The sequence below is a fragment of the Oncorhynchus clarkii genome, chromosome 20 (genome assembly GCF_045791955.1).
Source record: "Oncorhynchus clarkii lewisi isolate Uvic-CL-2024 chromosome 20, UVic_Ocla_1.0, whole genome shotgun sequence".
Taxonomy (NCBI): Eukaryota; Metazoa; Chordata; class Actinopteri; order Salmoniformes; family Salmonidae; genus Oncorhynchus; species Oncorhynchus clarkii.
In genome coordinates, this window is record NC_092166.1 from 11,209,614 (window position 1) to 11,234,114 (window position 24,501).

At 42.3% G+C, this 24,501-nt stretch overlaps 1 protein-coding gene across 1 annotated transcript; it reads right to left on the reverse strand.

The window, feature by feature from the left end:
* Positions 1-1,982: 1,982 nt before the first annotated feature.
* LOC139375881 (receptor-interacting serine/threonine-protein kinase 2-like) lies at positions 1,983-24,398 on the reverse strand. The gene is made up of 11 exons (XM_071117828.1): positions 23,601-24,398; positions 22,629-22,782; positions 19,846-20,001; positions 19,115-19,272; positions 15,150-15,199; positions 14,663-14,824; positions 14,140-14,225; positions 13,312-13,419; positions 11,409-11,505; positions 10,900-11,115; positions 1,983-6,417 (listed from the first exon to the last, which is right to left on the reverse strand). Exons 1-11 carry the CDS (start codon positions 23,795-23,797, stop codon positions 6,032-6,034), a joined length of 1,770 nt encoding a protein of 589 aa, XP_070973929.1. The 5' UTR covers positions 23,798-24,398; the 3' UTR covers positions 1,983-6,031.
* Between the last annotated feature and the right edge of the window lie 103 nt (positions 24,399-24,501).

Below are 24,501 nucleotides of genomic sequence, written 5' to 3' on the forward strand. Positions count from 1 at the left end.
CTCCAGACTGTCACGTGCTCAGTGTGAACCTGCTTTCATCTGTGAAGAGCACAGGGCGCCAGTGGCGAATTTGCCAATCTTGGTGTTCTCTGGCAAATGCCAAACGTCCTGCACGGTATTGGGCTGTAAGCACAACCCCCACCTGTGGACGTCGGGCCCTTATACCACCCTCATGGAGTCTGTTTCTGACCGTTTGAGCAGACACATGCACATTTGTGGCCTGCTGGAGGTCATTTTGCAGGGCTCTGGCAGTGCTCCTCCTTGCACAAAGGCGGCGGTAGCGGTCCTGCTGCTGGGTTGTTGCCTTCCTACGGCCTCCTCCACGTCTCCTGATGTAATGGCCTGTCTCCTGGTAGCGCCTCCATGCTCTGGACACTACGCTGACAGACACAGCAAACCTTCTTGCCACAGCTTGCATTGATGTGCCATCCTGGATGAGCTGCACTACCTGAGCCACTTGTGTGGGTTATAGACTCCGTCTCATGGTACCACTAGAGTGAAAGCACCGCCAGCATTCAAAAGTGACCAAAACATCAGCCAGGAAACATAGGAACTGAGAAGTGGTCTGTGGTCACCACCTGCAGAACCACTCCTTTATTGGGGGTGTCTTGCTAATTGCCTATAATTTCCACCTGTTGTCTATTCCATTTGCACAACAGCATGTGACATTTATTGTCAATCAGTGTTGCTTCCTAAGTGGACAGTTTGATTTCACAGAAGTGTGATCAACTTGGAGTTACATTGTGTTGTTTAAGAGTTCCCTTTCTTTTTTTGAGCAGTGTATATTCATTAGGTCCTAATCTATGGATTTCACATGACTGGGAATACAGATATGCATATTTTGGTCACAGATACCTTTAAAAAAAAAATGGACCTCACAATAGGCCTCAGGATCTTTTCAACCAGCCTCGTGTCTGTGTGTCTATAGCTCTAACCCTTACCATTTCATTTACCAATAAACTTGGGCCTCCTGTCTTCAGGCAGGTATTTGGCCACGTACTAGAAAGGCACACCAGACAGGGCTAAGCCGACCCTTGTGAGGTAATCCAGAAAATTGTGGAAAACAGTGACACACTCAGGCAGAAAACAGGCCCATCTTTTCAAAGAAAACACAATTGAATGATATCTCTATTTGAGAAAAATAAGTAGTTTTGTTGTGATCACAAGAAAATCCTAATAATTCAGGTAAAGAGCTCCACAGTCAGGCAGTAAAATCAGAAATGTTCTATCATAATGTTTCTCTGGCTGATATGGCTGCTACTTAGACATACTATAACAGTTGATGAATAGATGGCATTCACTGCTATAAACCTGTCTCCAATATAATCGCATAGTTTACCCAGGCCCACCGTGGACATCTACACATACACTGAACAAAAATGTAAACGCAACATGTAAAAAGTGTTGGCTCCATGTTTCATGAGCTTAAATACAAAGATGCCAGAAATGTTCCATACGCACAAAAAGCTTATTTCTCTCAAATTTTGTGCACAAATTTGTTTACATCCTTGTTAGTGAGCACTTCTCCTTTGCCAAGACAATCCATCCACCTGACAGGTGTGGCATATCAAGAAGCTGATTATAAACAGCATGATCATTACACAGGTGCACCTTGTGCTGGGGACAATAAAAGGCCACTCTAAAATGTGCAGTTTTGTCACAACACAATGCCACAGATGTCTCAAGTTTTTGAACTGCAACTCTGTAAAATCTTTGAAATTGTTGCATGTTGCATTTATATTCAGCATAAATGTCAGTGTGAAAAGGTGTCCCATGGTCTGTTTTTAATCAATGAACTCAATGTACTCCAAACACTGGTGGTAACCAGATGATCCCAATAATTTATGTAGCCCAGTAAACGATGCCCCCCTCTGGTATGTTCTATTGCAAACTGTCTGGAGCTTCTGGTTTCCTACTCAAATATATTATACTTATTAAACCGGCAATATGTAACCAAACAAAAATCAGAAAAAAAACAGGTGGAAGGATCACACACTTTAATGACACAGCAATAAAGCGTAACGGTATCAAAAACATCATGCAATACATATACAGTAAATATTGAATTATACTTCTGCCAAAAGATGCTTCAGTGCTACATATTACACTGAGTATACAAAACATTAAGAATACCTGCTATGACAGACTGACCAGGTGAAAGCTATGATCCCTTACTGATGTCACGTGTTAAATACCCTTCAAAAATCAGTGTGGATGAAGGGGAGGAGACAGGTTAAAGAAGGATTTAAAACCTGGAGACGATTGAGACCTGGATTGTGAGTGTGTGCCATTCAGAGGGGTATTTAAGTGCCTTTGAACGGGGTATGGTAGTAGGTGCCAGGTGCACCGGTTTGTGTCAAGAACTGCAACGCTGCTGGGCTTTTCACACTCAACCGGTTCCTGTATGTATTGATAAGGGTCCACCACCTGTGGCCAGCATACCTGTGGAACGCTTGGCACATTGTAGCCCATGCCCTGACGAATTGAGGCTGTTCTGAGGGCAAAAGGGCAACTCAATTTTAGGAAGGTGTTCCTAATGTTTGGTATACTCAGTGTACACATTATGTATACAGGATATTTAATATTGTTGCTAATGATATGAAAAAAAAGTACACAAGTATATGGATAAAACAGAACACTGGCCCTGAATATGGCAATGTTGACGGCTGCTTGAAGGAATTCCATGTAAACAATGATTTCTTCAGACACTTTTCTAACTAACACCTCATGATTTAGAACTAGGCAAGAATTCAGCTAAAGATAAATAGAATAGAGCAATAAGAAGACTGTTGTACATATACAACATTTTGTCCAAAAGTATATCAAGAAGATTAGGAATGTAAGAAAAATGTCATTTGATAACATCTGGAGTTTTGTGCAAATATCACGTGAGAAAAGAATTGTGGTAAATGATCAAACATTTTTGAATATATGAGGCACAGTATTGAAAACAAGGCAGTAAAAGTCCAGAGGATTTTGGAAGAGTTTCTCTCCTGGCTGGCTTTGGCTTGCCAGTTGCCACCCTATACCACTGACACAGCACATGTTCTAATTCAACAAAAGCTGATAAACTTACAAAGAGCACCCTCATGATGGGGGCAAACAATGAACGTAGTTTTTTCTGCAGCACAAATAAAATAAAAATAGGTAAGAACACCTAGATTAATAAATAAAAAAAACACTAAAACCCATCAGCCAGTGCTCTTCAATTTTGAAGGGTCACAATTGTGGGGGCACAGACCCTAGGTAATGATACTTAGCCACGGTGCCTCCAGAACTCATTTAAGGAAGTGCATTGACAGTAAGGCTTCTAGAAACTACACGTCTCTGATTTAGTGGCGCTCTTGGTTCCCTATGTGGAGACATTGCATGCACACATCACTGACAGAGAGAAACAGAAACGATGGTGAGGTAACTACGGGAAAAGTTGTTTTATCAGGAAATTGCTTAACTACAGTGTATTTTGGCACTTAGTCATTTCTGGATATGTATTAGAAGAGGAGAGATCCAAGGTGAGAAACAGTCGTAACACAGGGTCCCTGCTGAGGCTTCTCCAGGCGATAGTGTGCATTGTTGACAGCTAGCTATAGCGCCAAGATTGAGGGTACATTGTAGCTAGCTAGTTATAGCGCTCAGATTTAGTTGGCCCTTATGCTTGCTCCAACTACAACCTCAAGGCTGAGAATGACCACCTACCTAGAGCAGATAGTTAGTTACATTTGACTGTGACCTTAAAAAGTGTAATTACTTTGCGGTATATAGATTTAATTTGTATAAAAGCTATAGTACGATTCAATTTCCAATGTGTCCCAAGAAGTGCCCTTCGCTACTCGAGACCTGTCATGTGCTGACAAAACTGAGGATAGATCACTGAATGAAATATGAAGTCCATGCAATTCATGAAGTGCTTAAGTGTTCTACGTAAAACCGTTTGCTTTGGCCCACTTTAGACAAACATACACCAGTCTCTTCAGTGTGCTTCCCTGGCGTCTTCTTCTGTGACCGGTTTCTACTGTAGGGATCCCCCTCCCCTGGCCTAAAGCCCCGGATGATGGAAACTTTAGGTGGGAAAAAACAGCTCTGACTGACTCTACTTTAGCATCACACACACCCAGAGTGCCACAATCTGAGGCTGAATGTTTTTGTCAAAGTGCAGGATAACCAACCACAGCTCTAAGCTGCTGAGGGACATGTTACTATATTTAGCACTTGGCTCAATGACTAAACCCTGCTCTATCCATTCACTGGTCTTGTACCAAAACATGTAGAGCAAACAGAGATTTATATAAGTATGGGCCATGACCTCTATCGCAAAAAACATGTCTACAAAAACCACCCATAACGGAGACCATTGAGTCCAAGGAGAGTACCAAAATAGCTACAGACGGATCCTGGTACACTCTGATCTACATTAGCTACATGACCTTATTTTCTGCTTTCTGGCTACAGTGTTATTGTGTCTGTCACAATATGTAAACTTGTCAAGATGACGACCAAGGATTAACTCTACAGTAGCGACATCTACACACCAAACCTAAATCCACTGACTTGGCCCATCCTCTGTCAATGTCAACGCAAGCTCCTTTATAAGATAAATAAAATCTGTCTTGAAAAGGCAGTTGTAAAAAAAAAAAAATACAATGTAAGATAGAAAGCTACAGTAACTTCAAAATGGCAGAAGTCCAGTCGAGTATCTTATCAGACCTGGATATTTTATATATATATTTTTTTTAAAGAAGGGAGATCTGGACCCGAACAGACCCGAGAACAACCAGACGTAGACCAGACCCATACCTTAAGGGGTCAGGGTCTAGACCAGATCCGATTGTACCAGAGTGACAAATTTATGTTAATCAGCCAAGTTTATCTTCCGGCTAATAAATAGGTCTTTATATGTTGGCTCTCCATAAGTCAATAGATTCACCTTATTAGAGTAAAATAAAACATTTTTAGGTAATGCAGAGACGTGGTCAGATCCATTCATGTCCACTCTGGTCTATCAGCTGTAGTTACATAGACCCGGATCAGAGGGTCAACTACAGAATTTCAGTCACAGTAATTGGGTTCCACCCAGACCCATAGAGTCTAGACCCTTCAAACTCAACTTTGGACCTCGAAGCCAGTCCCACTATCTTTTTTCATTGTTCCCACTTAAATCAGGGACTGATTTAGACCTGGAACACCAGGTGGGTGAAATTAATGATCAGGAATAACAGAAAACCAGCAGGCTCCAGACCTCGTAGTGTAAGAGCTCAATACCCCTGTTCTAGAATGTCCACTCAAAAGAGTGAAATCAGAGCCTTAGATCAGTATGATGTTATACAGTCTCTCTCTGGATATACAGTATGTCTGTCTCTGGATATAACCATTCAGTGCAAAGGGGGGACAACAATAACAGAAAGATGCATAGAAGCAGAACTCAGGCCCATACCCCGATCACTCAGAATATAGGGAATGCTTCAAGAGAACGAGATGATTTACTTGTCAAATTACATAAAATCCATAATATCAATTCTTCAAAGCCTGGATTAAATTCTAACAGGTTTTTGATTATGATTGCTAATCCCAACCAGTTCTCTGCTTTCAGAGAACAGGTGAAATTTAGTGAATACTGGTTGTTTTTCCAAAAGGCATCTTTACCTTCAAGTTCTTAAGCTCAGCTTCTAGGCACCTTCAGTTCAATGAACAGTAGCAACAGAGAATGTCCTGTGTGAGTGGGCAGGAAAGTAGGTACCACGATGAGCAATATGAAACGACAGCTGGGCTTCACCCTACCACACTAAATTCAAAGTTCACAGTCAAAACCCAGGGTCGTAATTCACTAGTGCACACCGTAGCAAAACAATGTGCAAAGGAAAACAAGTGTCTTATTGGACAAGTTTAGGTAGTCCCTCCCTGTTTCAGTTAGTTTTCTTCCATTTGGTGCCTAATGAATATAACCCAGGACTAACAGACCGTAGAGGCTTCTTCCACTACCTAGCTCAAAGAGCTAAAAGTCTTGGAACAGTTTAGTCTCTAGTCTAGTTCTGTTCTAGTATTTCCTAGGGTTGTTGTAGGACACAGAGAGTGGGGGTGCGCTGGGGCTTGGCACGGCCACAGGGGAGCTGAGCTCTGGGGGGTACGGCTGCAGGCCCATTTGCTTGTTGTCCTGGAGCTTGCGGACCACCACGCGGCAGAAGTCCTCGCTGTGGCGGTGGCAGGTGTCAAGGAGCTGGCGGACCTTGGCGGTACGCGTGGCCCGGTTCACCACCAGCTCATAGTCCTCGAGCATCAGGAGAGAGCGAGCCAGCAGGGCATCCAGGCTCTGGTTCAGACAGGCCTCCGTCATCTGGGAAACGATATCCTCGCGCCGCACTGCGATCCAGCGCGCCACAGGGCCCAGCGTTAGGTCGGGGGGATCCGAAGATGGGTTGAAGTCTGGAGGGTTTGGGTAAAGCCAAAGTAGGTATTAGATTAGCAGTGATATAAATAATTGGAACAGTAGTGGCCTGGAACAGCACTGAGGAACATGAAAACATACCTTAGATAGGACAAACTTTTCAGTGTTCCTCAAGGCTCTGTTCTTGGACCACTGCTGTTCTCTCACACAGTGTACAAAACATTAGGAACACCTTCCTAATATTTAGTTGCAACCCCCTTTGCCCTCAGAACAGCCTCAATTCTCTACAAACTGTTGAAAGCGTTTCACAGGGCCCATGTTGACTGCGATGCTTCCCACAGTTATGTCAAGTTGGCTTGATGTCCTTTGGGTGGTGGGCCATTCTTGACACACACGGGAAACTATTGAGTGTGAAAAACCCAGCAGCATTGCAGTTCTTGACGCACTCAAACCGGTGCGCCTGGCATCTATTACCATACCCCATTCAAAAGGCATTTAAATATTGACCATTTACCCTCCGAATGGCTAGCTGGGATACACACAATCTATGTCAAGGCTTAATTTTTAAAATATATTTTTTAACATGTCTCCTCCCCTTCTACACTGATTGAAGTAGATTTAACAAGTGACATCAACAAGGATCATAGGTTTCTCCTGGATTCACCTGGCCAGTCTCTTATGGAAAGAGCAGTGTTCCAAATATACAGTACCAGTCAAAAGTGGGGACACACCTACTCATTCAATGGTTTTTCTTTATTTGACTATTTTCTACATTGTAGAATAACAGGGAAGACTTCAACACTATGAAATTACACATGGAATCATGTAGTAACCAAAAACAAAAGTTAAATCAAAATATATTTTATATTTGAGATTCTTCAAAGTAGCCACCCTTTGCCTTGACAGCTTTGAACACTATAGGCATTCTCTCAACCAGCTTCATGAGGTAGTCACTTGCATTTAAAATTAACAGGTGTGTCTTGTTAAAAGTTCATTTGTGGAATCTCTTTCATTCTTAATGTGTTGGAGCCAATCAGTTGTGTTGTGACAAGGTAGGGGTGGTATACAGAAGATGGCCCTATTTGGTAAAAGACCAAGTCCATATTATGGCAAGAACAGCTGAAATAACCAAAGAGAAACGACAGTCCATCATCGTTGGTTCCCACCGTGAAGCATGGAGGCAGAGGTGTGGTGGTGCTTTGCTGGTGACAGTGTCAGTGATTTATTTAGAATTCAAGGCACACTTAACCAGCAAGGCTACCACAGCATTCTGCAGCAATACACCAGCCCATCTGGTTTGTGCTTTGTCCTGTTGAAAAACAAATGATAGTGGGACTATGACTCAACACACCTCCAGGATGTTTGACCAAGAAGGAGGGCTATTTGATCAAGAAGGAGAGTGATGGAGTGCTGCATCAGATGACCTGGCCTCCACAATCACCCAACCTCAACCCAATTGAGATGGTTTGGGATGAGTTGGACCGCAGAGTGAAGGAAAAGCAGCCAACAAGTGCTCAGCATATGGGGGAAATCTTTCATAACGGTTGGAAAAGCATTCCAGGTGAAGCTAGTTGAGAGAATGCCAAGCGTGTGCAAAGCGGTCATCAAGGCAAAATATATTTTGATTTGTTTAACACTTTTTTGGTTCCTACATGATTCTATAGTTTTGATGTCTTCACTATTTAACAATGTAGAAAATAGTAAAAATAAAGAAACTCTTCAATGAGTAGCTGTGTCCAAACTTTGGCTGGCTGGCTGGCGGTCTGTCTCCGTCGGTCTGTCTGTCTGTACAAACGTATGTCGACACCCTTCAAATTAGTGGATTGGGCTATTTCCACCACACCCGTTGCTGACAGGCTTATAAAATCGAGCACACAGCCATGCAATCTCCATAGAAAAAACATTACACGCATAAACAGTGCCTTCGGAAAGTATTCAGAATCCTTGACTTTTTCCACATTGTTACCAGCCTTATTCTAAAATGGATTATATAAACAAACAAAAATCCTCAGCAATCTACACACAATATCCCATAATGACAAAGTGAAAACAGATTTAGACATTTTTGCACATTAACTAAAAATTAAACAGAAATATCATATTTTCATACAGTTGAAGACAGAAGTTTACATACACCTTAGCCAAATACATTTATACTGAGTTTTTCACAATTCCTGACATTTACTCCTAGTAAACATTCCCTTTCTTAGGTCAGTTAAAATCAGCACTTTATTTTAAGAACGTGAAATGTCAAAATAATAGTACAGAGAATGATTTATTTCAGCTTTTATTTCTTTCATCACATTCTCAGTGGGTCAGAAGTTGACATACACCCAATTAGTATTTGGTAGCATTGCCTTTAAATTGTTTAACTTGTTTTGGGTCCAATTTTTTGGGTAGCCTTCCTCAAGTTTTCCACAATAAGTTGGGTGAATTTTCCCCCATTCCTCCTGACAGAGCTGGTGTAACTGAGTCAGGTTTGTAGGCCTCCTTGCTCGCAAACACTTTTTCAGTTCTGCCCACAAATGTTCTATAGGATTGAGGTCAGGGCTTTGTGATGGTCACTCCAATACCTTGACTGTGTTGTCCTTAGGCCATTTTTCTACAACTTTGGAAGTATGCTTGGGGTCACTGTCCATTTGGAAGACCCATTTGCGACCAAGCTTAAACTTCCTGACTGATGTCTTGACACGTTGCTTCAATATATCCACATAATTTTCCTTCCTCATCTTGCCATTTATTTTGTGAAGTGCACCAGTCCCTCCTGCAGAAATGCACCCCCACAACTTGATGCTGCCACCCCCGTGCTTCACGGTTGGGATGTAGTTCTTCGGCTTGCAAGCCTCCCCCTTTTTCCTCCAAACATTATGGCCAAACAGTTCTATTTTTGTTTCATCAGACCAGAGGACATTTCTCCAAAAAGTACAATCTTTGTCCCCATGTGCAGTTGCAAACCGTAGTCTGGCTTTTTTATGGCGGTTTTGGAGCAGTGGCTTCTTCCTTGCGGAGCGACCTTTCAGGTGATGTCAATATAGTACTCGTTTTACTGTGGACAAAATATACTTTTGTACCTCCAAAGGATGCCGTTTCCTCCAGCATCTTCACAAGGTCCTTTGCTGTTGTTCTGGGATTGATTTGCACTTTTTGCACCAAAGTATGTTAATCTCTAGGAGACAAAACGCGTCTCCTTCCTGAGCGGTATGACGGCTGCGTGGTCCCATGGTGTTTATACTTGCGTACTATTGTTTGTACAGATGAACGTGGTACCTTCAGGCGTTTGGAAATTGCTTCCAAGAATGAACCAGACTTGGAGGTCTACAATATTTTTTCTGAGGTCTTGGCTGATTTCTTTTGATTTTCCCATGATGTCAAGCAAAGAGGCAATGAGTTTGAAGGTAGGTCTTGAAATACATCCACAGGTACACCAATTGACTCAAATGGTGTCAATTGGCCTATCAGAAGCTTCAAAAGCCATATAATTTTCTGGAATTTTCCAAGCTGTTAAAAGGCACAGTCAACTTAGTGTATGTAAACTTCTGACCCACTGGAACTGTGATACAGTGAATTATAAGGGAAATAATCTGTCTGTAAACAATTGCTGGAAAAATTACTTGTGTCATGCACAAAGTAGATGTCCTAACCGACTTGCCAAAACTATAGTTTAACAAGAAATTTGTGGAGTGGTTGAAAAACTAGTTTTAATGACTCCAACCGTAATGTATGTAAACTTCCGACTTCAACTGTATGTATTCAGACCCTTTGGTATGAGACTGGAAATTGAGCTCAGGTGCATCCGGTTTCCATTGATCATCCTTGAGATGTTTCTACAACTTGATTGGACTCCTCAATTACAAGTGTGCCAAGCTTGTAGTGTCATACCCAAGAACACACCTGCGGTAGGCTTGATCACCAACAACAACAAGACAGCATATAGGGAGGTCAGAGACCTGGCTGTGTGGTGCCATGACAACAACCTCTTTCTCAACGTGATCAAGGCGAAGGAGATGATTGTGGACTACAGGAAAAGGAGGACCGAGCACGCCCCCATTCTCATCGACGGGGCTGTAGTGGAGCAGGTTGAGAGCTTCCTGTACCGGTACCCCCTGTATATAGCCTCGCTATTGTTATCTTACTGCTGCTCTTTAATTATTTGTTACTTTATTTCTTTTTTGTTGTTGTATTTTTCTTAAAACTGCATTGTTGGTTAATGGCTTGTGAGTAAGCATTTCACTGTAAGGTCTACACCGGTTGTATTCGGCGCAAGTGACAAATAAAATTTGATTTGAAGAAGAGGCTATAATAGCTGCCAAAGGTGCTTCAGCAAAGTATTGAGTAAAGGGTCTGAATACTTATGTAAATGTGATCGTTTTAAAATGCTTATATATATATATATAACATAACCAAATGTGGAAAAAGGCAAGGGGTCTGAATATGTTTTACAGTAGCTAGGTAGGTAGTGAGACTAGGAGTTTAATGTTAGTCGTGTCATGTGATTTCATTTGGAACTTTAACTATGTTACCTGGCTGGGGTTGGTATGGCTGTGGCTTCAGGGTGAGGTTGTCCAGGTATGTCACACACTCTGTTTCAGGCAGATCTGGTTTGAGGGGAATGTTGAGCTCATCCAGGGGCCTGGCGCTCTGGGGGTAGTTGTTGAGGTTGTTGTCCCCCGGGCTCTGCTCTCTGAGGGGCTGCGGAGGCTCCAGTGTGTGGGGCATGAACAACGAGGGGGACACTTCTAGGAGGGGTTGGGTGGAGGGGGGCAACAAGGAGAGGTGGGTGTCAGAGGAGGCTTTTCTCCAGGGAGAAAGTTCCTCCTCATTAATTAAAAAAATTATTTGAGGGAGAAGAGAGAGAACTGGGTATCAATGCAACTCGTATTCAACGCAGAAACAGACTAGTACTCAGGAAACTCGCTATTTCCCTTCAGGGCAAAAAGTTAACTGTTAATCACAGCTGTCAATCACAGCTGTCAATCACAGCTGTCAATCACAGCTGTCAATCACAGTCTAGGAAAGTGGGCAGATTTACCTTTAGAAGGCGGAGCATTGGTGCTAGTGAGGGAGCTTGGTTGGGAGATGTCCGTGTCCTGGGAGGAGCAAGACCCAGAGCCAGAGGTGGAGCTTCCCTATGGCAGTGACAGAGCTTGTTAAAAACATGCACACACACACCGGAGTGCTCTACATAAGAGTAAACTGGCCCTAAAAGAACAGATACACAGCTCTGGAAAAAATTAAGAGACCATTGTAAAATGATCAGTTTCTCTGGTTGTACTATTTATAAGTATGTGTTTGGATAAAATTAACTACTAACATTTCTCCCAAATGCCAAATAAAAATATTGTAATTTAGAGCATTTATTTACAGAAAATTACAACTGGTCAATGTTGTCAGTAGTTTATAGAATAAAACAAAAATACAGTGCCTTCAGGAAGTATTTAGGCTGTTGGTTGACAAATTTTATTGTTAAGTGGTCGCAAATATATATATTTTTTTCATGGCACATAAGACACCTACCTGTCTGATTCGTGCCTGGACTAATCCATTGCGGAGGCGGCACAGGCCATCACTCTCAGACAGGCATCGGCAACACAAGGCATGCGTGCCATGAGGCTATTTGCCTTGGCACGCCAAGCAATTTGATTTTAAAAAAAAAAGTGAAATTGCATTGGTTTTTCCATAGATGGCTACTGCTTTGGACCTGCCACAGTTCATGAGAGTATTCCTTAGGCCTATAGTATGTGAAGATAAAATTATACCCAAGAAAAATTAAATGTTGAGTCAAGAAAACTTCATTGTGTAAATTGTTTGCCCTCTGATAGACGCTAACTATCAATTCCCCATTACATACAATATATCACCAGTTGTACATTTACCATTAATCCCAATCATTTCTAATCTACAATGTTTGTTATGGTAATTTCTGATAATGCATTCAATATATTAAAATTATTAGTATTAGAGTGGACACGTTGTTTGCAGAGTTCACAACCTGGGACGGCAGGGTAGCAGGGTAGCCTAGTGGTTAGAGAGTTGGACTAGTAACCGGAAGGTTGCAAGTTCAAACCCCTGAGCTGACAAGGTACAAATCTGTCGTTCTGCCCCTGAACAGGCAGTCATTGAAAATAAGAATTTGTTCTTAACTTGCCTAGTTAAATAAAGGTAAAATAAAACCTATGCTAGGTTGAGAAACAAGTTCTGCCAATTAATTCATTGTCTTTTGTTTGGAGCGCTCCTGTCAATGTTGAGTAAGGACCCGATTAGGCCTAGGCGCAAATGTAAAAACTTGCCCATTTAGGGATGTCTGATAGTATTAACTTACCATAACTAATGAGCAGTGGAGCTACGCAAAATAATTATTTAAATCAAGTAAACAAAGTCTGTTTTTACATCCATTGAGAATGACAATAGCTCCTCAATGTATTTGTCAAATCTTTCCAGCTCTCTCCCTTTTGAGAACCACCGAGCCTCGGCGCGAATGGAAAAAATGTCATGCTCTGATCCAGTGGAAACCTGATTACTTCTCAACTTTGCGCAAATACAGATGTCTGTCCGGATCTCACTGGCGTGGGAAACAGAGCTCAGAATAGTTGATTCAATGTTGCTAGGGCGAGCATCAGGCCTGACAGTTGATAGTTGATACGATTCACTTTCATGTTCGTTGCAGACAGGCGGAATAGATGGATGAACGTGATTGAAGAACATGAACAAACTGCCACATTTGTGCATCTTAATTATTTCATCAAACAGTGCCCTTAAAGCATCAGACAAGCTCTGTGCCTATAGTTTATTGTATTAATAAACACACAGGGTGTGTCTATATAATGAAAAATACACGTTCGAAAATGTTGACCTATCAATTGGTAAAAAAAAAAGAGGACTCTCGGTTGACCCAAAAAACGTTTTTGCCGGGGACAGCCGGTCATTATACTCACTGGCCAGGGACTGGGGTTGTTCTTCAGAATGTTCAGAGACTTCTCCTCTTCCCTCCCCCTCTCACACACCACAGGTGTGGCAGAGTAACAGCTTGCCCGCCTCATCAGCTAGAGAGAGAGCGAGAGAGAGAGAGAGAGAGAGAGAGAGAGAGAGAGGGAGAGAGAATGTATGCTGCTTTATAAACTGGGTGATTCGAACCCTGAATGCTGATTAGCTGACAGCCATGGTATATCCGACCGTATACCACAGGTATGACAAAACATGTATTTTTACTGCTCTAATTACGTTGGTAACCAGTTTATAATAGCAATAAGACACCTTGGAGGTTTGTGGTATATGGCCATTATACCATGGCTATGGGTTATATCCAGGCACTCCGTGATTCGTTGTGCATTAGAACAGCCCTTAGCCATGGTATATTGGCCATATACCACACCTCCTCATACCTTATTGCTTAAAAATAAGCAGATGCAAATCATTGTGTGCATTTCTTTCCACGTTAAACGGTGAATAAGGAAGTGAAAGTAGGGGTTGGATTATTTCTACCAAAATGTGAAGTCATACATTTGTCTCTCTGTTCGTCATTTGTCAAGTCATCCATCTCAAGACATATCAATGAGTCACGATGCGCCAAACCCTGGTCAAGTCTGAAGTCATCAAATTTGGGGCTATCACAAACAGAACTAAAACATTAAACAATACACAGGGAGGTCATATGAGCCTGGGGATGAGGTTACTTGAGTCATAGTGAATGACTTGGGACTGTATGTTTCCTGCCAAACCTTTTCCTTTTGAGCTGTGTACTGGACAATCTCGCACTGACTGACCTTTGACTTCTTGACCTCCAGCACGGCCTCCAGGACGTTGATTTCATCGAACCTCCTCAGCATTGGCTCCAGCTCCATCACACACTCTGCACAAGACAAGTAGAGACTGTTATGGCTCTATAGTTTTTAGGGACAAATGTATACTTGCAACACCTACATAGATAATACATTGACATCAATGTATTAATTGTACAAAACATTGAGTTAGGTATATTGATCATAAGGGAGGTTTCTGTGCCAAGTAACAAGATAAGGTTGAATGGCATCTGTCTGAGTCAGTAAAGGTTACTGTGAGTTAAGATGAAAGGTGAGGGGTGATCTCTTACTGAGAAGAAAGAGGTATTTGTTGGCTGTGAGTAGAAGTCCCCATTAGGCACAGATCCAGAATCAGCTTATTTTTCCCTAATCCTAACCATAAACATTTGTGTCACGAAAGCGCCAAACTGTTCTGAGGTCTAGGGGCAACTTCAGCCTATGTGAAGGTAACGAGTTGAGGTCAAAGGTTAGAGGTCATGTCTCTTACGGAGGAAGGATTGCCGTTCGTCGGGGTTAGCGGTCCAGCCGAAAGTCATGAGGTTGATGAGTGTCTCCCTGCTGGGGATGTCCCCTGGCAGACAGTCCAGGCCTGTTTCCGGACGTGCCCCCCGCAGCACGCTGAACATGATCTGCATGGGGTTGGTCGCCTCTGTACAGAAATACAAATGCTCACTCAGTTTTTTTTAACTTCTGAATGAAGATTTAATATCACTTGCGTCTGGAAATCCCACCACTATTTTTGAGCATGCAGAGGACTATAAATGTTAACTCATGAGTTTGGTATATGTCACTGACAAGAAACAGTAAGGTCATGAGGCTAATCTAACGTGTATGTATAGCTGACAACATTTATTTTGAATGAGGTTATATGATTCCATAAAAGAGGTTATTAACATCCATAAAAAACACATTGCTTTTACAAACATTCTATACTGCATTCCACCAGTAAAAACAACATCTAAACCTTAAATTACCTTCAAATGGTATCCTCCTGGCCAGCACCTCCCACATAATGATTGCATAACTAAAATGGGAACATAAAAAAAAAGAAGCTTTATTTGACCCACAGTTAGAATAGCAGCCTCTGGGGAGAAAAATAAATATTGATGTCAGATGAGCATTCCCCTCAAAGGGATGTCTAATACTAAGAGTCAGTCATGAATCTCATTTCCTCAGTCGTACACAAAAGGCCAATACACTTCCCAGTGGAGGCATGACTCAGTCCCCATGACAGTCTACTGCCCAAAAGCCCCAGTGACTGTGAATCAGTCAGAGGTTAGGGGAACTTGAAGGGCTAGTCTCATATCTCTTTTCAGCATTTCCTTTTGTGACATCTTCACTGAAACAAGGAGTTCCTTTAAGGGGGTGTTCATCTAGAAAGGGCAAGCACCTTAGAGACGCTCACTGAGATCAATAAAATTGAAACTTAACAAAGTACTTCACCGTTTGCTCCGGGAGGAATGTGGATTGATTTACCTAAGGCTAAATACTACACTTGCCTTGAAATACAATCTTCTATTAAATAGCAACTAAACATGATAAGCAACTTCTCCTTTTGAAAATGGCCTGTGGCATCGATAGGAGTCAGACATTTATTATAGAAAGTCAAAATGGACTACAAAGTCTAAAATAGGATAATTTGTCAGTCAGTCTCGTCCAAAACTGAGATTTGCGAGATTATTTCTTATTATGGTATGTCACGGAATTAAGGGTACCGTAACAGTTTATTTCAATCCTGCCCACAGCACCCAAGTAATCATCAATTTGGAAAGCAGCTGCATGCAACCCAATTATAATGCCCATGGTACATTTTATTTGACATCTATGGGGTTAGTTAGGGACCATCAGTAAATTACATAATGTACATGGGACAATATTTTTTAAATGTCAATAGCTCCAAATTTCAATTACTTAAAAACCTCAAACCAACTAAATTGTAGAAATCCATATACAAATATTGAACACATTTAATGAGAACTAAAAAGTTGTGCAACATGAAAATATTGTTCCATTTACATTGTGCAATTTATTGACGGTCCTTAACTAGCCCCACAGACAGGCAATCCAAAGTCAAACCAACTTTGCCACTTTGCCACCAACTTTGCTTGAAGTTCTCGACCCACTCCACTACAGCCCGGTCGATGGAAGGGCCGAGCATGCCTCCATTCACGTTTCCTGAAGAGCACGATCAGCTCTTTTGTCTTGCTGACATTGAGGGAGGTTTTTCTCCTGGCACCATACTACCAGGTCTCTGACCACCTCCGTATAGGCTGTCTCACTGTTGTCAGTGATCAGGCCTACCACCGGTGTCGTCAGCAAATTTGATGGTGTTGGAGTCGTGCGCAGATACAGTCATGGGTGAACAGGGAGTACAGGAGGGGACTAGGCACGCACCCGAGACCCTCGTTTTGAGGGTCAGCATGGCAGATGTTTCCTACCCACACCACCTGGGGGCAGCCCATGAGCAAGTCCAGAATCCATTTGCAGAGGGAGGTGTTTAGTCCCAAGGTCCTTAGCTTAGTGATGAGCTTGAAGGGCACTATGGTGTTGAACGCTGAGCTGTAGTCAATGAAAATCATTCTCATGGAGGTGTTCTTGTTGTCCAGGTGGGAAAGGGAAGTGTGGAGTTTAATGGAGAGTACCTCCATCTGTGGTGGTAGGAGAATTGGAATGGGTCCAGGGTGCCTGGGACGATTGATGTGAGCCACAACTAGCCTTTCAAAGCATTTCATGGCTACAGATGTTGAGTACTATAGGGCGACAGTCATTTAAACAGGTTACCTTGGCAATCTTGGGCACATGGACTATGGTGGTCTGCTTGAAACATGTAGGTAATACAGACTGGGTCAGGGAGAGATTGAAAATGTCAGTGAAAACACTTGCCAGCTGGTCAGTGCATGCTCGGAGTACGCATCCTGGTAATCGTTCTGGCCCTGTGGACTTGTGAATGTTAGCCTGCTTAAAAAGTTCTTATGTCGGCTACAGAGATCTTGATCACACAGTCGTCCAAAGCAGCTGGTGCTCTCATGCATGGTTAAGTATTGCTTGCCTCAAACCAAGCATAGAAGGCATTTAGCTCGTCTGATAGGTTGCATCACTGGGCAGCTCGCTGCTGGGTTTCCCTTTGTAAATCGTGATAGTTTGCAAGCCCTGCCACATTCGACGAGTGTCAGAGCCGGTGTAATAGGATTCAGTCTTAGTCCTGTATTGACGCTTTGTCTGTTTGATGGTTCATCGGACGGTGTACCGGGATGTCTTATAAGCATCCAGATTGGTGTCCCGCTCCTTGAAATCTGCAGCCTTTAGCTCAGTGTGGATGTTGCCTGTAATCCATGGCTTCTGGCTGGGATATGTATGTGCAGTCACTGTGGGTGATGATGTCGTCAATGCACTTATTAATGAAGAAGGTGACTGATGGGGTAAACTCCTCAATGCCATTGGATGAATCCTGGAACATATTCCAGTCTGCGCTAGCAAACCAGTCCTGTAGCTTAGCATCCACTTAAAAAAAAATGTGTTGTAAAAACTCTTGTTAAATGGTATGGCCTACAGCTTATCATGAGGTATTCTAACTCAGGTGAACAGAACCTTGAGACTTCCGGAATATTAGAGATTGTGCACCAGCGGTTGTTAACAGAGACACACACCACCCCCCTTGAGTTTACCCGACGATGCCATTCTGTCTTGCTGATGTATAGAAAAACCTACTAGATTTATATTTTAAATGATTTTGTTCAGCCACGACTGAAAAATATAGGATATTACAGTTCTTCAGATCACGTTGATAGGATAGTCTCGAATGGAGCTCGTCCAATTTATTTTCCAGTGATTGCACGTTTGCCAATAGAACGAACGGAGGGTAGAGGCGGTTTATCCACATGCCGACGTAGTGTCGTTGGGTATCCCGCACGCCGGCCTCTATAACACCGCCTCTTCCTTTTTTGATCGTCGGGAATTTGGGCCTGGTCCGGGATGAGCAATATGTACTTCGCCGCCAACTCATTGAAGTAGAAATCCTCATCCAAATCGAGGTTAGTGATCGCTTTTCTGATGTCCAGAAGCTCTTTTCGGTCATAGGAAATTATAATGGAAACATTATGGACAAAAAAAAGTTACGATCAGCACAACAACCCAACAAAAAAAAATAGCACAATTGGCCAGGAGCCCGTAAAACGTCTGCTATTCCCTCCAGCGCCATTCTTCTATTCATTCCGGCTTTGATGCCAAGAAGGAAATGGTCTGTTACAGAAATAGTCAAATAATATTGGATGAATGTCATTGTTTATTTCAAGATATGTCTTTATTTTTGCTGAACTGCCTGATCTTTATTGGATATAACTTGCAGGATATCATGGTAGCCAATGTTTGTGTTAGCCATTATATATGGATTTACTGCTGCCAGTAGTAGCGGCTCTCAGGTTAGCATGTGGCTAGCTATAGCTCCCATTGGCCAACAACAGAGTGTTAGCCAGTTTGGTCATAGACGTCAAATGTATATTATGATAGAAAATGTTCATCTTGATTTTGTGTAACAGTAGGAGAAATGCTGAACTGCTAATAAGTGATGTGTTTCAAGGCTGCTAGTGGTTAGCTAGTAGGGGGAAGCCAGGGGTGGAAAAGGGGCTATGCTAAAAGCCTAAACGCTGTATTGTGATCAAACATTTTTAGCTGATACAGAATAAAGAAATCACAGGATATGGTCAGATGATAAGTTGGCTTTAGACTTTTTAGAGGCTCTTTAAGATAGTGGACTGAACCTAGCTACAGTATGTTAATATTATTCATGACTTACAGGTTGCCTGGGTGCCATATCACTTTGGGCTTTAGCATAGTGCTCGGTTGTTCATTGTCATGCCATGCATATAGCAGAGGGACTGGCTAAAGCACAAACCGATCTGGCCAGGTCCTTTAACTCAAAACCTGGTTCTTGTTGGCTCACCTGTACATGTCGTGTTTGGCGTCTGCCCTGCGGCTCTTGGAGGGTTCGTAAGCTTCGGGTGGCATGTAGATGACGGTGCCCCCCATCTCAGGTGGCTTGGATCCTGAGCCTTTACTGATAGACAGCTGACGCCACTTAGACAGGCCAAAATCTGCTATCTGGACACAACAAGGACAACTGGGTTTTGAGAGCAGGATTTTGCAACGAAAAGTGAAAATTCTTATTGAACAGGTAGTACTTCCCTGTTTTCAAACATGTTCTCCCTACAAGAACACAACCCTGAACTTCCAAGGAGACATTGATCATCAGAGACATTCAAATATGTAGGCCTAGGCTATTTCTCAGGGAAATTCGAAAATTCTGTTTATTTATACACAACCAAAATGAATCTGGGCCATTACGACTTTAGTCAGTTAAAAGCCTCATTAATACATGAAGCTTAATAGGGGCAGATGAAGATTAGATTGGTTCATGCAGGAGGGTTGAGCTGGATGATGGAGAGCTGATTCATATTTTAATCCTCTCCTGCCCCCGTTTTCAGTATGACCAAACAGTTTAATTGGAACCATGAATACTTCGGTCATATTAAATGGAAGACAAATTGCCTTTGCAAACAAAATCAAATGTTATTTGTCAACATGCTTTATAAAACAATAGGCGTAGACGAACAGTGATTCAGGGGACTATATAATATGAAAACTGCTAAGTAAGACAGAGGTTGACACACACACCTTGACATGAAACTCTCCGTCGAGCAGAATGTTCTGCGTTTTGAGGTCGTGGTGCAGGAGGGGTGGGGTCATGTTGTGTAGGAAGTTAACCCCTAGAGCTATCTCGTACAGGACACGCAGCCTCAACGACCAGGCCAGCAGGGGGTACACTGTCTTCTACAGAGTGTGGGAGGAGAGAAGGGAAAGTACTACCAGTAGCTCGCAGCCCACCTAAGAGTAACTCGCCAAACAATTCTGAAAGTACATGACATTTTCAAATGTTCTACCGCAAACAGTCATAAACAAATCTCACAAGTATCAGACACTGCAAGCTGCCAGCTACTATCTAAAAAAAATGCAACATTGACATCATCCCAACCCTGGTTGGCCACTATTTGCTTAAATTGCCAAACCTAACACAATATCTGCCAATTAATTTCCAGCAATATTGGCCGTCTGTCTGTGTGATGCGCACGCGTACCACTTTGTGTAGCCAGTTGATGCGATAACCGTCTTGTGGTATGACAGAAATACTTTCCCCAAAATGTTCTCAATTAAAATGTTAACTGCAAAGTAGGCTTATCTGGCAAAAGCATATCATGAGTAAGTAGTGCATTCGGAAAGTATTCAGACCCCTTTTCCACATTTTGTTACGTTACAGCCTTATTCTAAAATTGATTAAATTTGTTTTTTCCCCCCCTCCATCTACACAAAATATCCCATGACAAAGCAAAAACAGGTTTGCAGAAATTTTTTCACATTTATTTTAAAGAATGTTAATGAAATAGCACATTTACATAAGTATTCAGACCCTTTACTCAGTACTTTGTTGAAGCACCTTTGGCAGCGATTACAGCCTTGAGTCTCCTTGGGTATGACGCTACAAGCTTGGCACACCTGTATTTGGGGAGTATCTCCCATTCTTCTCTGCAGATCCTCTCAAGCTCTGTCAGGTTGGACGGGGAGCGTCGCTGCACAGCTATTTTCAGGTCTCTTCAGAGATGTTTGATCGGATTCAAGTCGGGGCTCGGGCTGGGCCACTCGAGGACATTCAGAGACTTGTCCCAAAGCCACTCCTGCGGGGTCTTGGCTGTGTGCTTACGGTCGTTGTGCTGTTGGAAAGTGAACCTTAGCCCCGGTCTGAGCTCCTGAGTGCTCTGAAGCAGAATTTTATCAAAGATCTCTGTACTTTGCTCCGTTCATCTTTCCCATGATCCTGACTAGTCTTCCAGTCTCTGCCACTGAAAGACATCCCCACAGCATGATGCTGCCACCACCATGCTTCTCCCTAGGGATGGTACCAGGTTTCCTCTAGAAGTGACACTTGGCATTCAGACCAAAGAGTTCAATCTTGGTTTCATCAGACCAGAGAATCTGGTTTCTCATGGTCTGAGAGAGTCCTTTAGCTGACTTTTGGCAAACTTCAAGCAGGCCGTCATGTGCCTTTTACTGATGAGTGGCTTTTGTCTGGCCACTCTACCATATAGGCCTGAAAGGTAGAGTGCTGCAGAGATGATTGTCCTTCTAGAAGGTTATCCCGTCTCCACAGAGAAACTCTGGAGCTCTGTCCCTGACAAAGGCCTTTCTCCGATTGCTCAGTCTGGTAGGGCGGCCAGCTCTAGGAAGAGTGTCTGTGATTCCACACTTCTTCCATTTAAGAATGAGGGAGGCCACTGTGTTCTTGGGGACCTTCAATGCTACAGACATGTTCTTATCCATCCCCAGATCTGTGCCTCGACAATCCTGTCTCGGAGCTCTAGGGACAATTCCTTCGACCACAGGTGGACTCCAATCAAGTTGTAGAAACATCTCAAGAATGATCAATGGAAACAGGATGCACCGGAGCTCAATTTCAAGTCTCATAGCAAAGGGTCTGAATATTTATGTAAATAAGGTATGTTTTTTTTATGCTTGCTAATTTGTAAAAAAAAAATCTAAAAAAAACAGTTTTCCCTTTGTCATTATGGGGTATTGTGTGTAGATGGACTTTTACATTTAAATTATTTTTTTTTAAATCAATTTTAGAATAAGGATGTAACGTAAGAAAATTTGGGAAAAGGGTTTCCAAATACACTGTATAGAATTTGTTCCTATTATTTGCAAACCTTGGCATGAAATGAGCAGTACAGAACCATAGCGAGACTGTGACATTAGACATCACATTCCTCACTCGCTAGATGCTCAATGAAAAATAGTCTTCAGATGTGATTTAACCATTGACATGGACTCAGAACATCCAATTCCATTGTTTCTCTATGATCAATTGTAATTTTGAGAGTGAAATAAAATTAACAATCTAAAACCAGGAACATTTTTACTGAGTTGTTTATTAACCATTCTTTTACTTGGTATATCGACAGAAAAAAATAGTGCACTACTTTATCTTGTACACTAAGGACCTGGGGAAGAGTTGCAGGGTAGTGGAGAAGAGAATGTGCCTATTTAAAAAAAAAGTTGTAGCTCAGGATGTTTCATTGTATTAAAAGAAGCTCTAAATGCTAGAAAATGTAGGAGACCCCTGGACTGGGGGGAATGAGAAGAAATGCCAGTGCTAAGTATTGTGCCGACATCGCAGCGCTCACATTTTTCAGTCATAGCGAGAGTATAGCAATCTGATACCAAAGCCTGAATGACATCCTTCTTCATTCAAAATGATAGTGGTAAACACTATGCCTATACTCTGCTTCGAAACAGTTGTGGGAGAAGGAAATGAAAAGCCCCTAGACTGGTATGGCAAGATTCTTGTGCCTCAGTCCCAACTCCCTTGTTTGAACGGGTACACTGTTCTTACTAACGGTGTGTACCTCGTGAAGCAGCTGATCCAGAGAGCCATTGCTCATGTACTCAGTGACGATGCAGAAGAACTCAGGCTCGTTGCACACGCCAAAGATTTGGATGATGTAGTTGAACCTGGCCTTGTGAAGCACCTCCGCCTCCTTCAGTAGGCAATTCCTCTCCCTGTAAACACAGTCATGATGAGAACATTTTGACATTAGTCATTCAAATGACACAGGAATTGAGATTCATATTGAATCTTTGTGTGTATTGAAAAAAATAAGGTACATTTCTGAGTGATAGAAAACAATGAAATTAATGTATTTTCTATTCAAATTGGCACATAGCCATGAGGCTCGTAATATCTACTTCTCCTTTAGCCCAATATTGGACTAGAGAGCCTAACTTTACTTCTTAGTCCAAGGACCTTACTTGTTCTATTTAAAAAGGGCGAAATGCCTCGAAGCCAAATCCCTCTACTTTCATATCAAAAATAATTTCACAAATGCAAAATACACACTGTTTTTAACACAGTTTCAGCCGACAGTATTTTTCCCTGACAACACGTTTGTGGCGCCTGTCTTCCGTCTACACACAGACGTTCGGAGACGCAGAGAGCTAATTAGCACAGGTCAGTTAGTCACGGTCTCCTGTAAACAAACGCTGTAACATGGAAATGTGCCCGTGTGGGAACCCTATAAAAAAAGGTGTATCAATTTAAACCTTTTGTATTTTGAAAATCCTTTATCGCTGACATGAAAGATATGGTTCTTATGGTTGCAAAGCCGTACCGCAAACAACGCATGTTAATTATCCATGGCAATGCTCAGATTTAGTGTCGGGGATATTAATGAAACTCCCCTGTACAGAACACGTATTCGACTAATGACTTATGTGTAATGTACTGGAACTTTGAGTCATGATCATGGCCTATCTAGTCGATACATTAATCAAATCTGACAAGGCAATGATAGATTAGATCTTGATTTGAACAAACATACCTTTCGCCAACAGGCGAATCCAATTTCAGACACTTGATGGCAACGGTGGTCCGCCAATCGCAATGCTGTGCCTTGAACACGGTTCCGAACCCACCTTTACTCAGGTAATGCAAGTCCGTCAGCTTTTGATAGGGGATCACCGGTAGAGTGCTCGTGAGACTACAAAGGTTCACACAGCCCGTGTGCTGCTGCTCCATAATTATTGTGAACCTACAATAAGGAGCTCTTGAAAAAAGCTTGTCCTCCTCTGCCTAAAAGAGAAAGCGGAATTGAGAGTTCCTGTTCCCGATGCAACGAAAAGACCCTGGTGGCTTGACAGAGCCGAGTACAGATTCATAAATGTTCCATTAAAAAGGTAGCTACGTGATGACGTTTGACTTGCTGGTTTGATATAATGTGCTCGCGCTGCCAGTGTTAATGATTGCAACTGGACGTCGGAAGAAAAAAAAACAGTGACTTGAATTGTTGCTAACAAAAAAATGTTAAGACTGTCCTTTTCTGTCAATGTATCCAACTCTCTAGCGAGTAACGTTAGGGACTAAAAACCACTCCACGCCAAAACAACCGGTGACTGATTTATACTTGTAAGCTAAAGACACGGCATTGGGGCATATTCTTGACCCTGTAGAAGTCCGTCATTAGTTAGCTAGTAGCGTGCTACAAAATAACTGACTGATTAAAATAAGGACAGCAATGTTTACATTTTACGTTTAGGTAACTACGAAAGCGGTGGTTTCTGTGTCCGTTGTTGTAATTTTGTGAAGGGATAGGATGACAAGACCCTTCCGGGTTTCTTTTGAGTTACATTCAGGATCCGAACGTTATGGCGTTGTGATTGGGCTCGTTCGAGCGGACCAATTTTGTCAAGTCTCATTTCAAAGTGCGATATATTATGGGGATA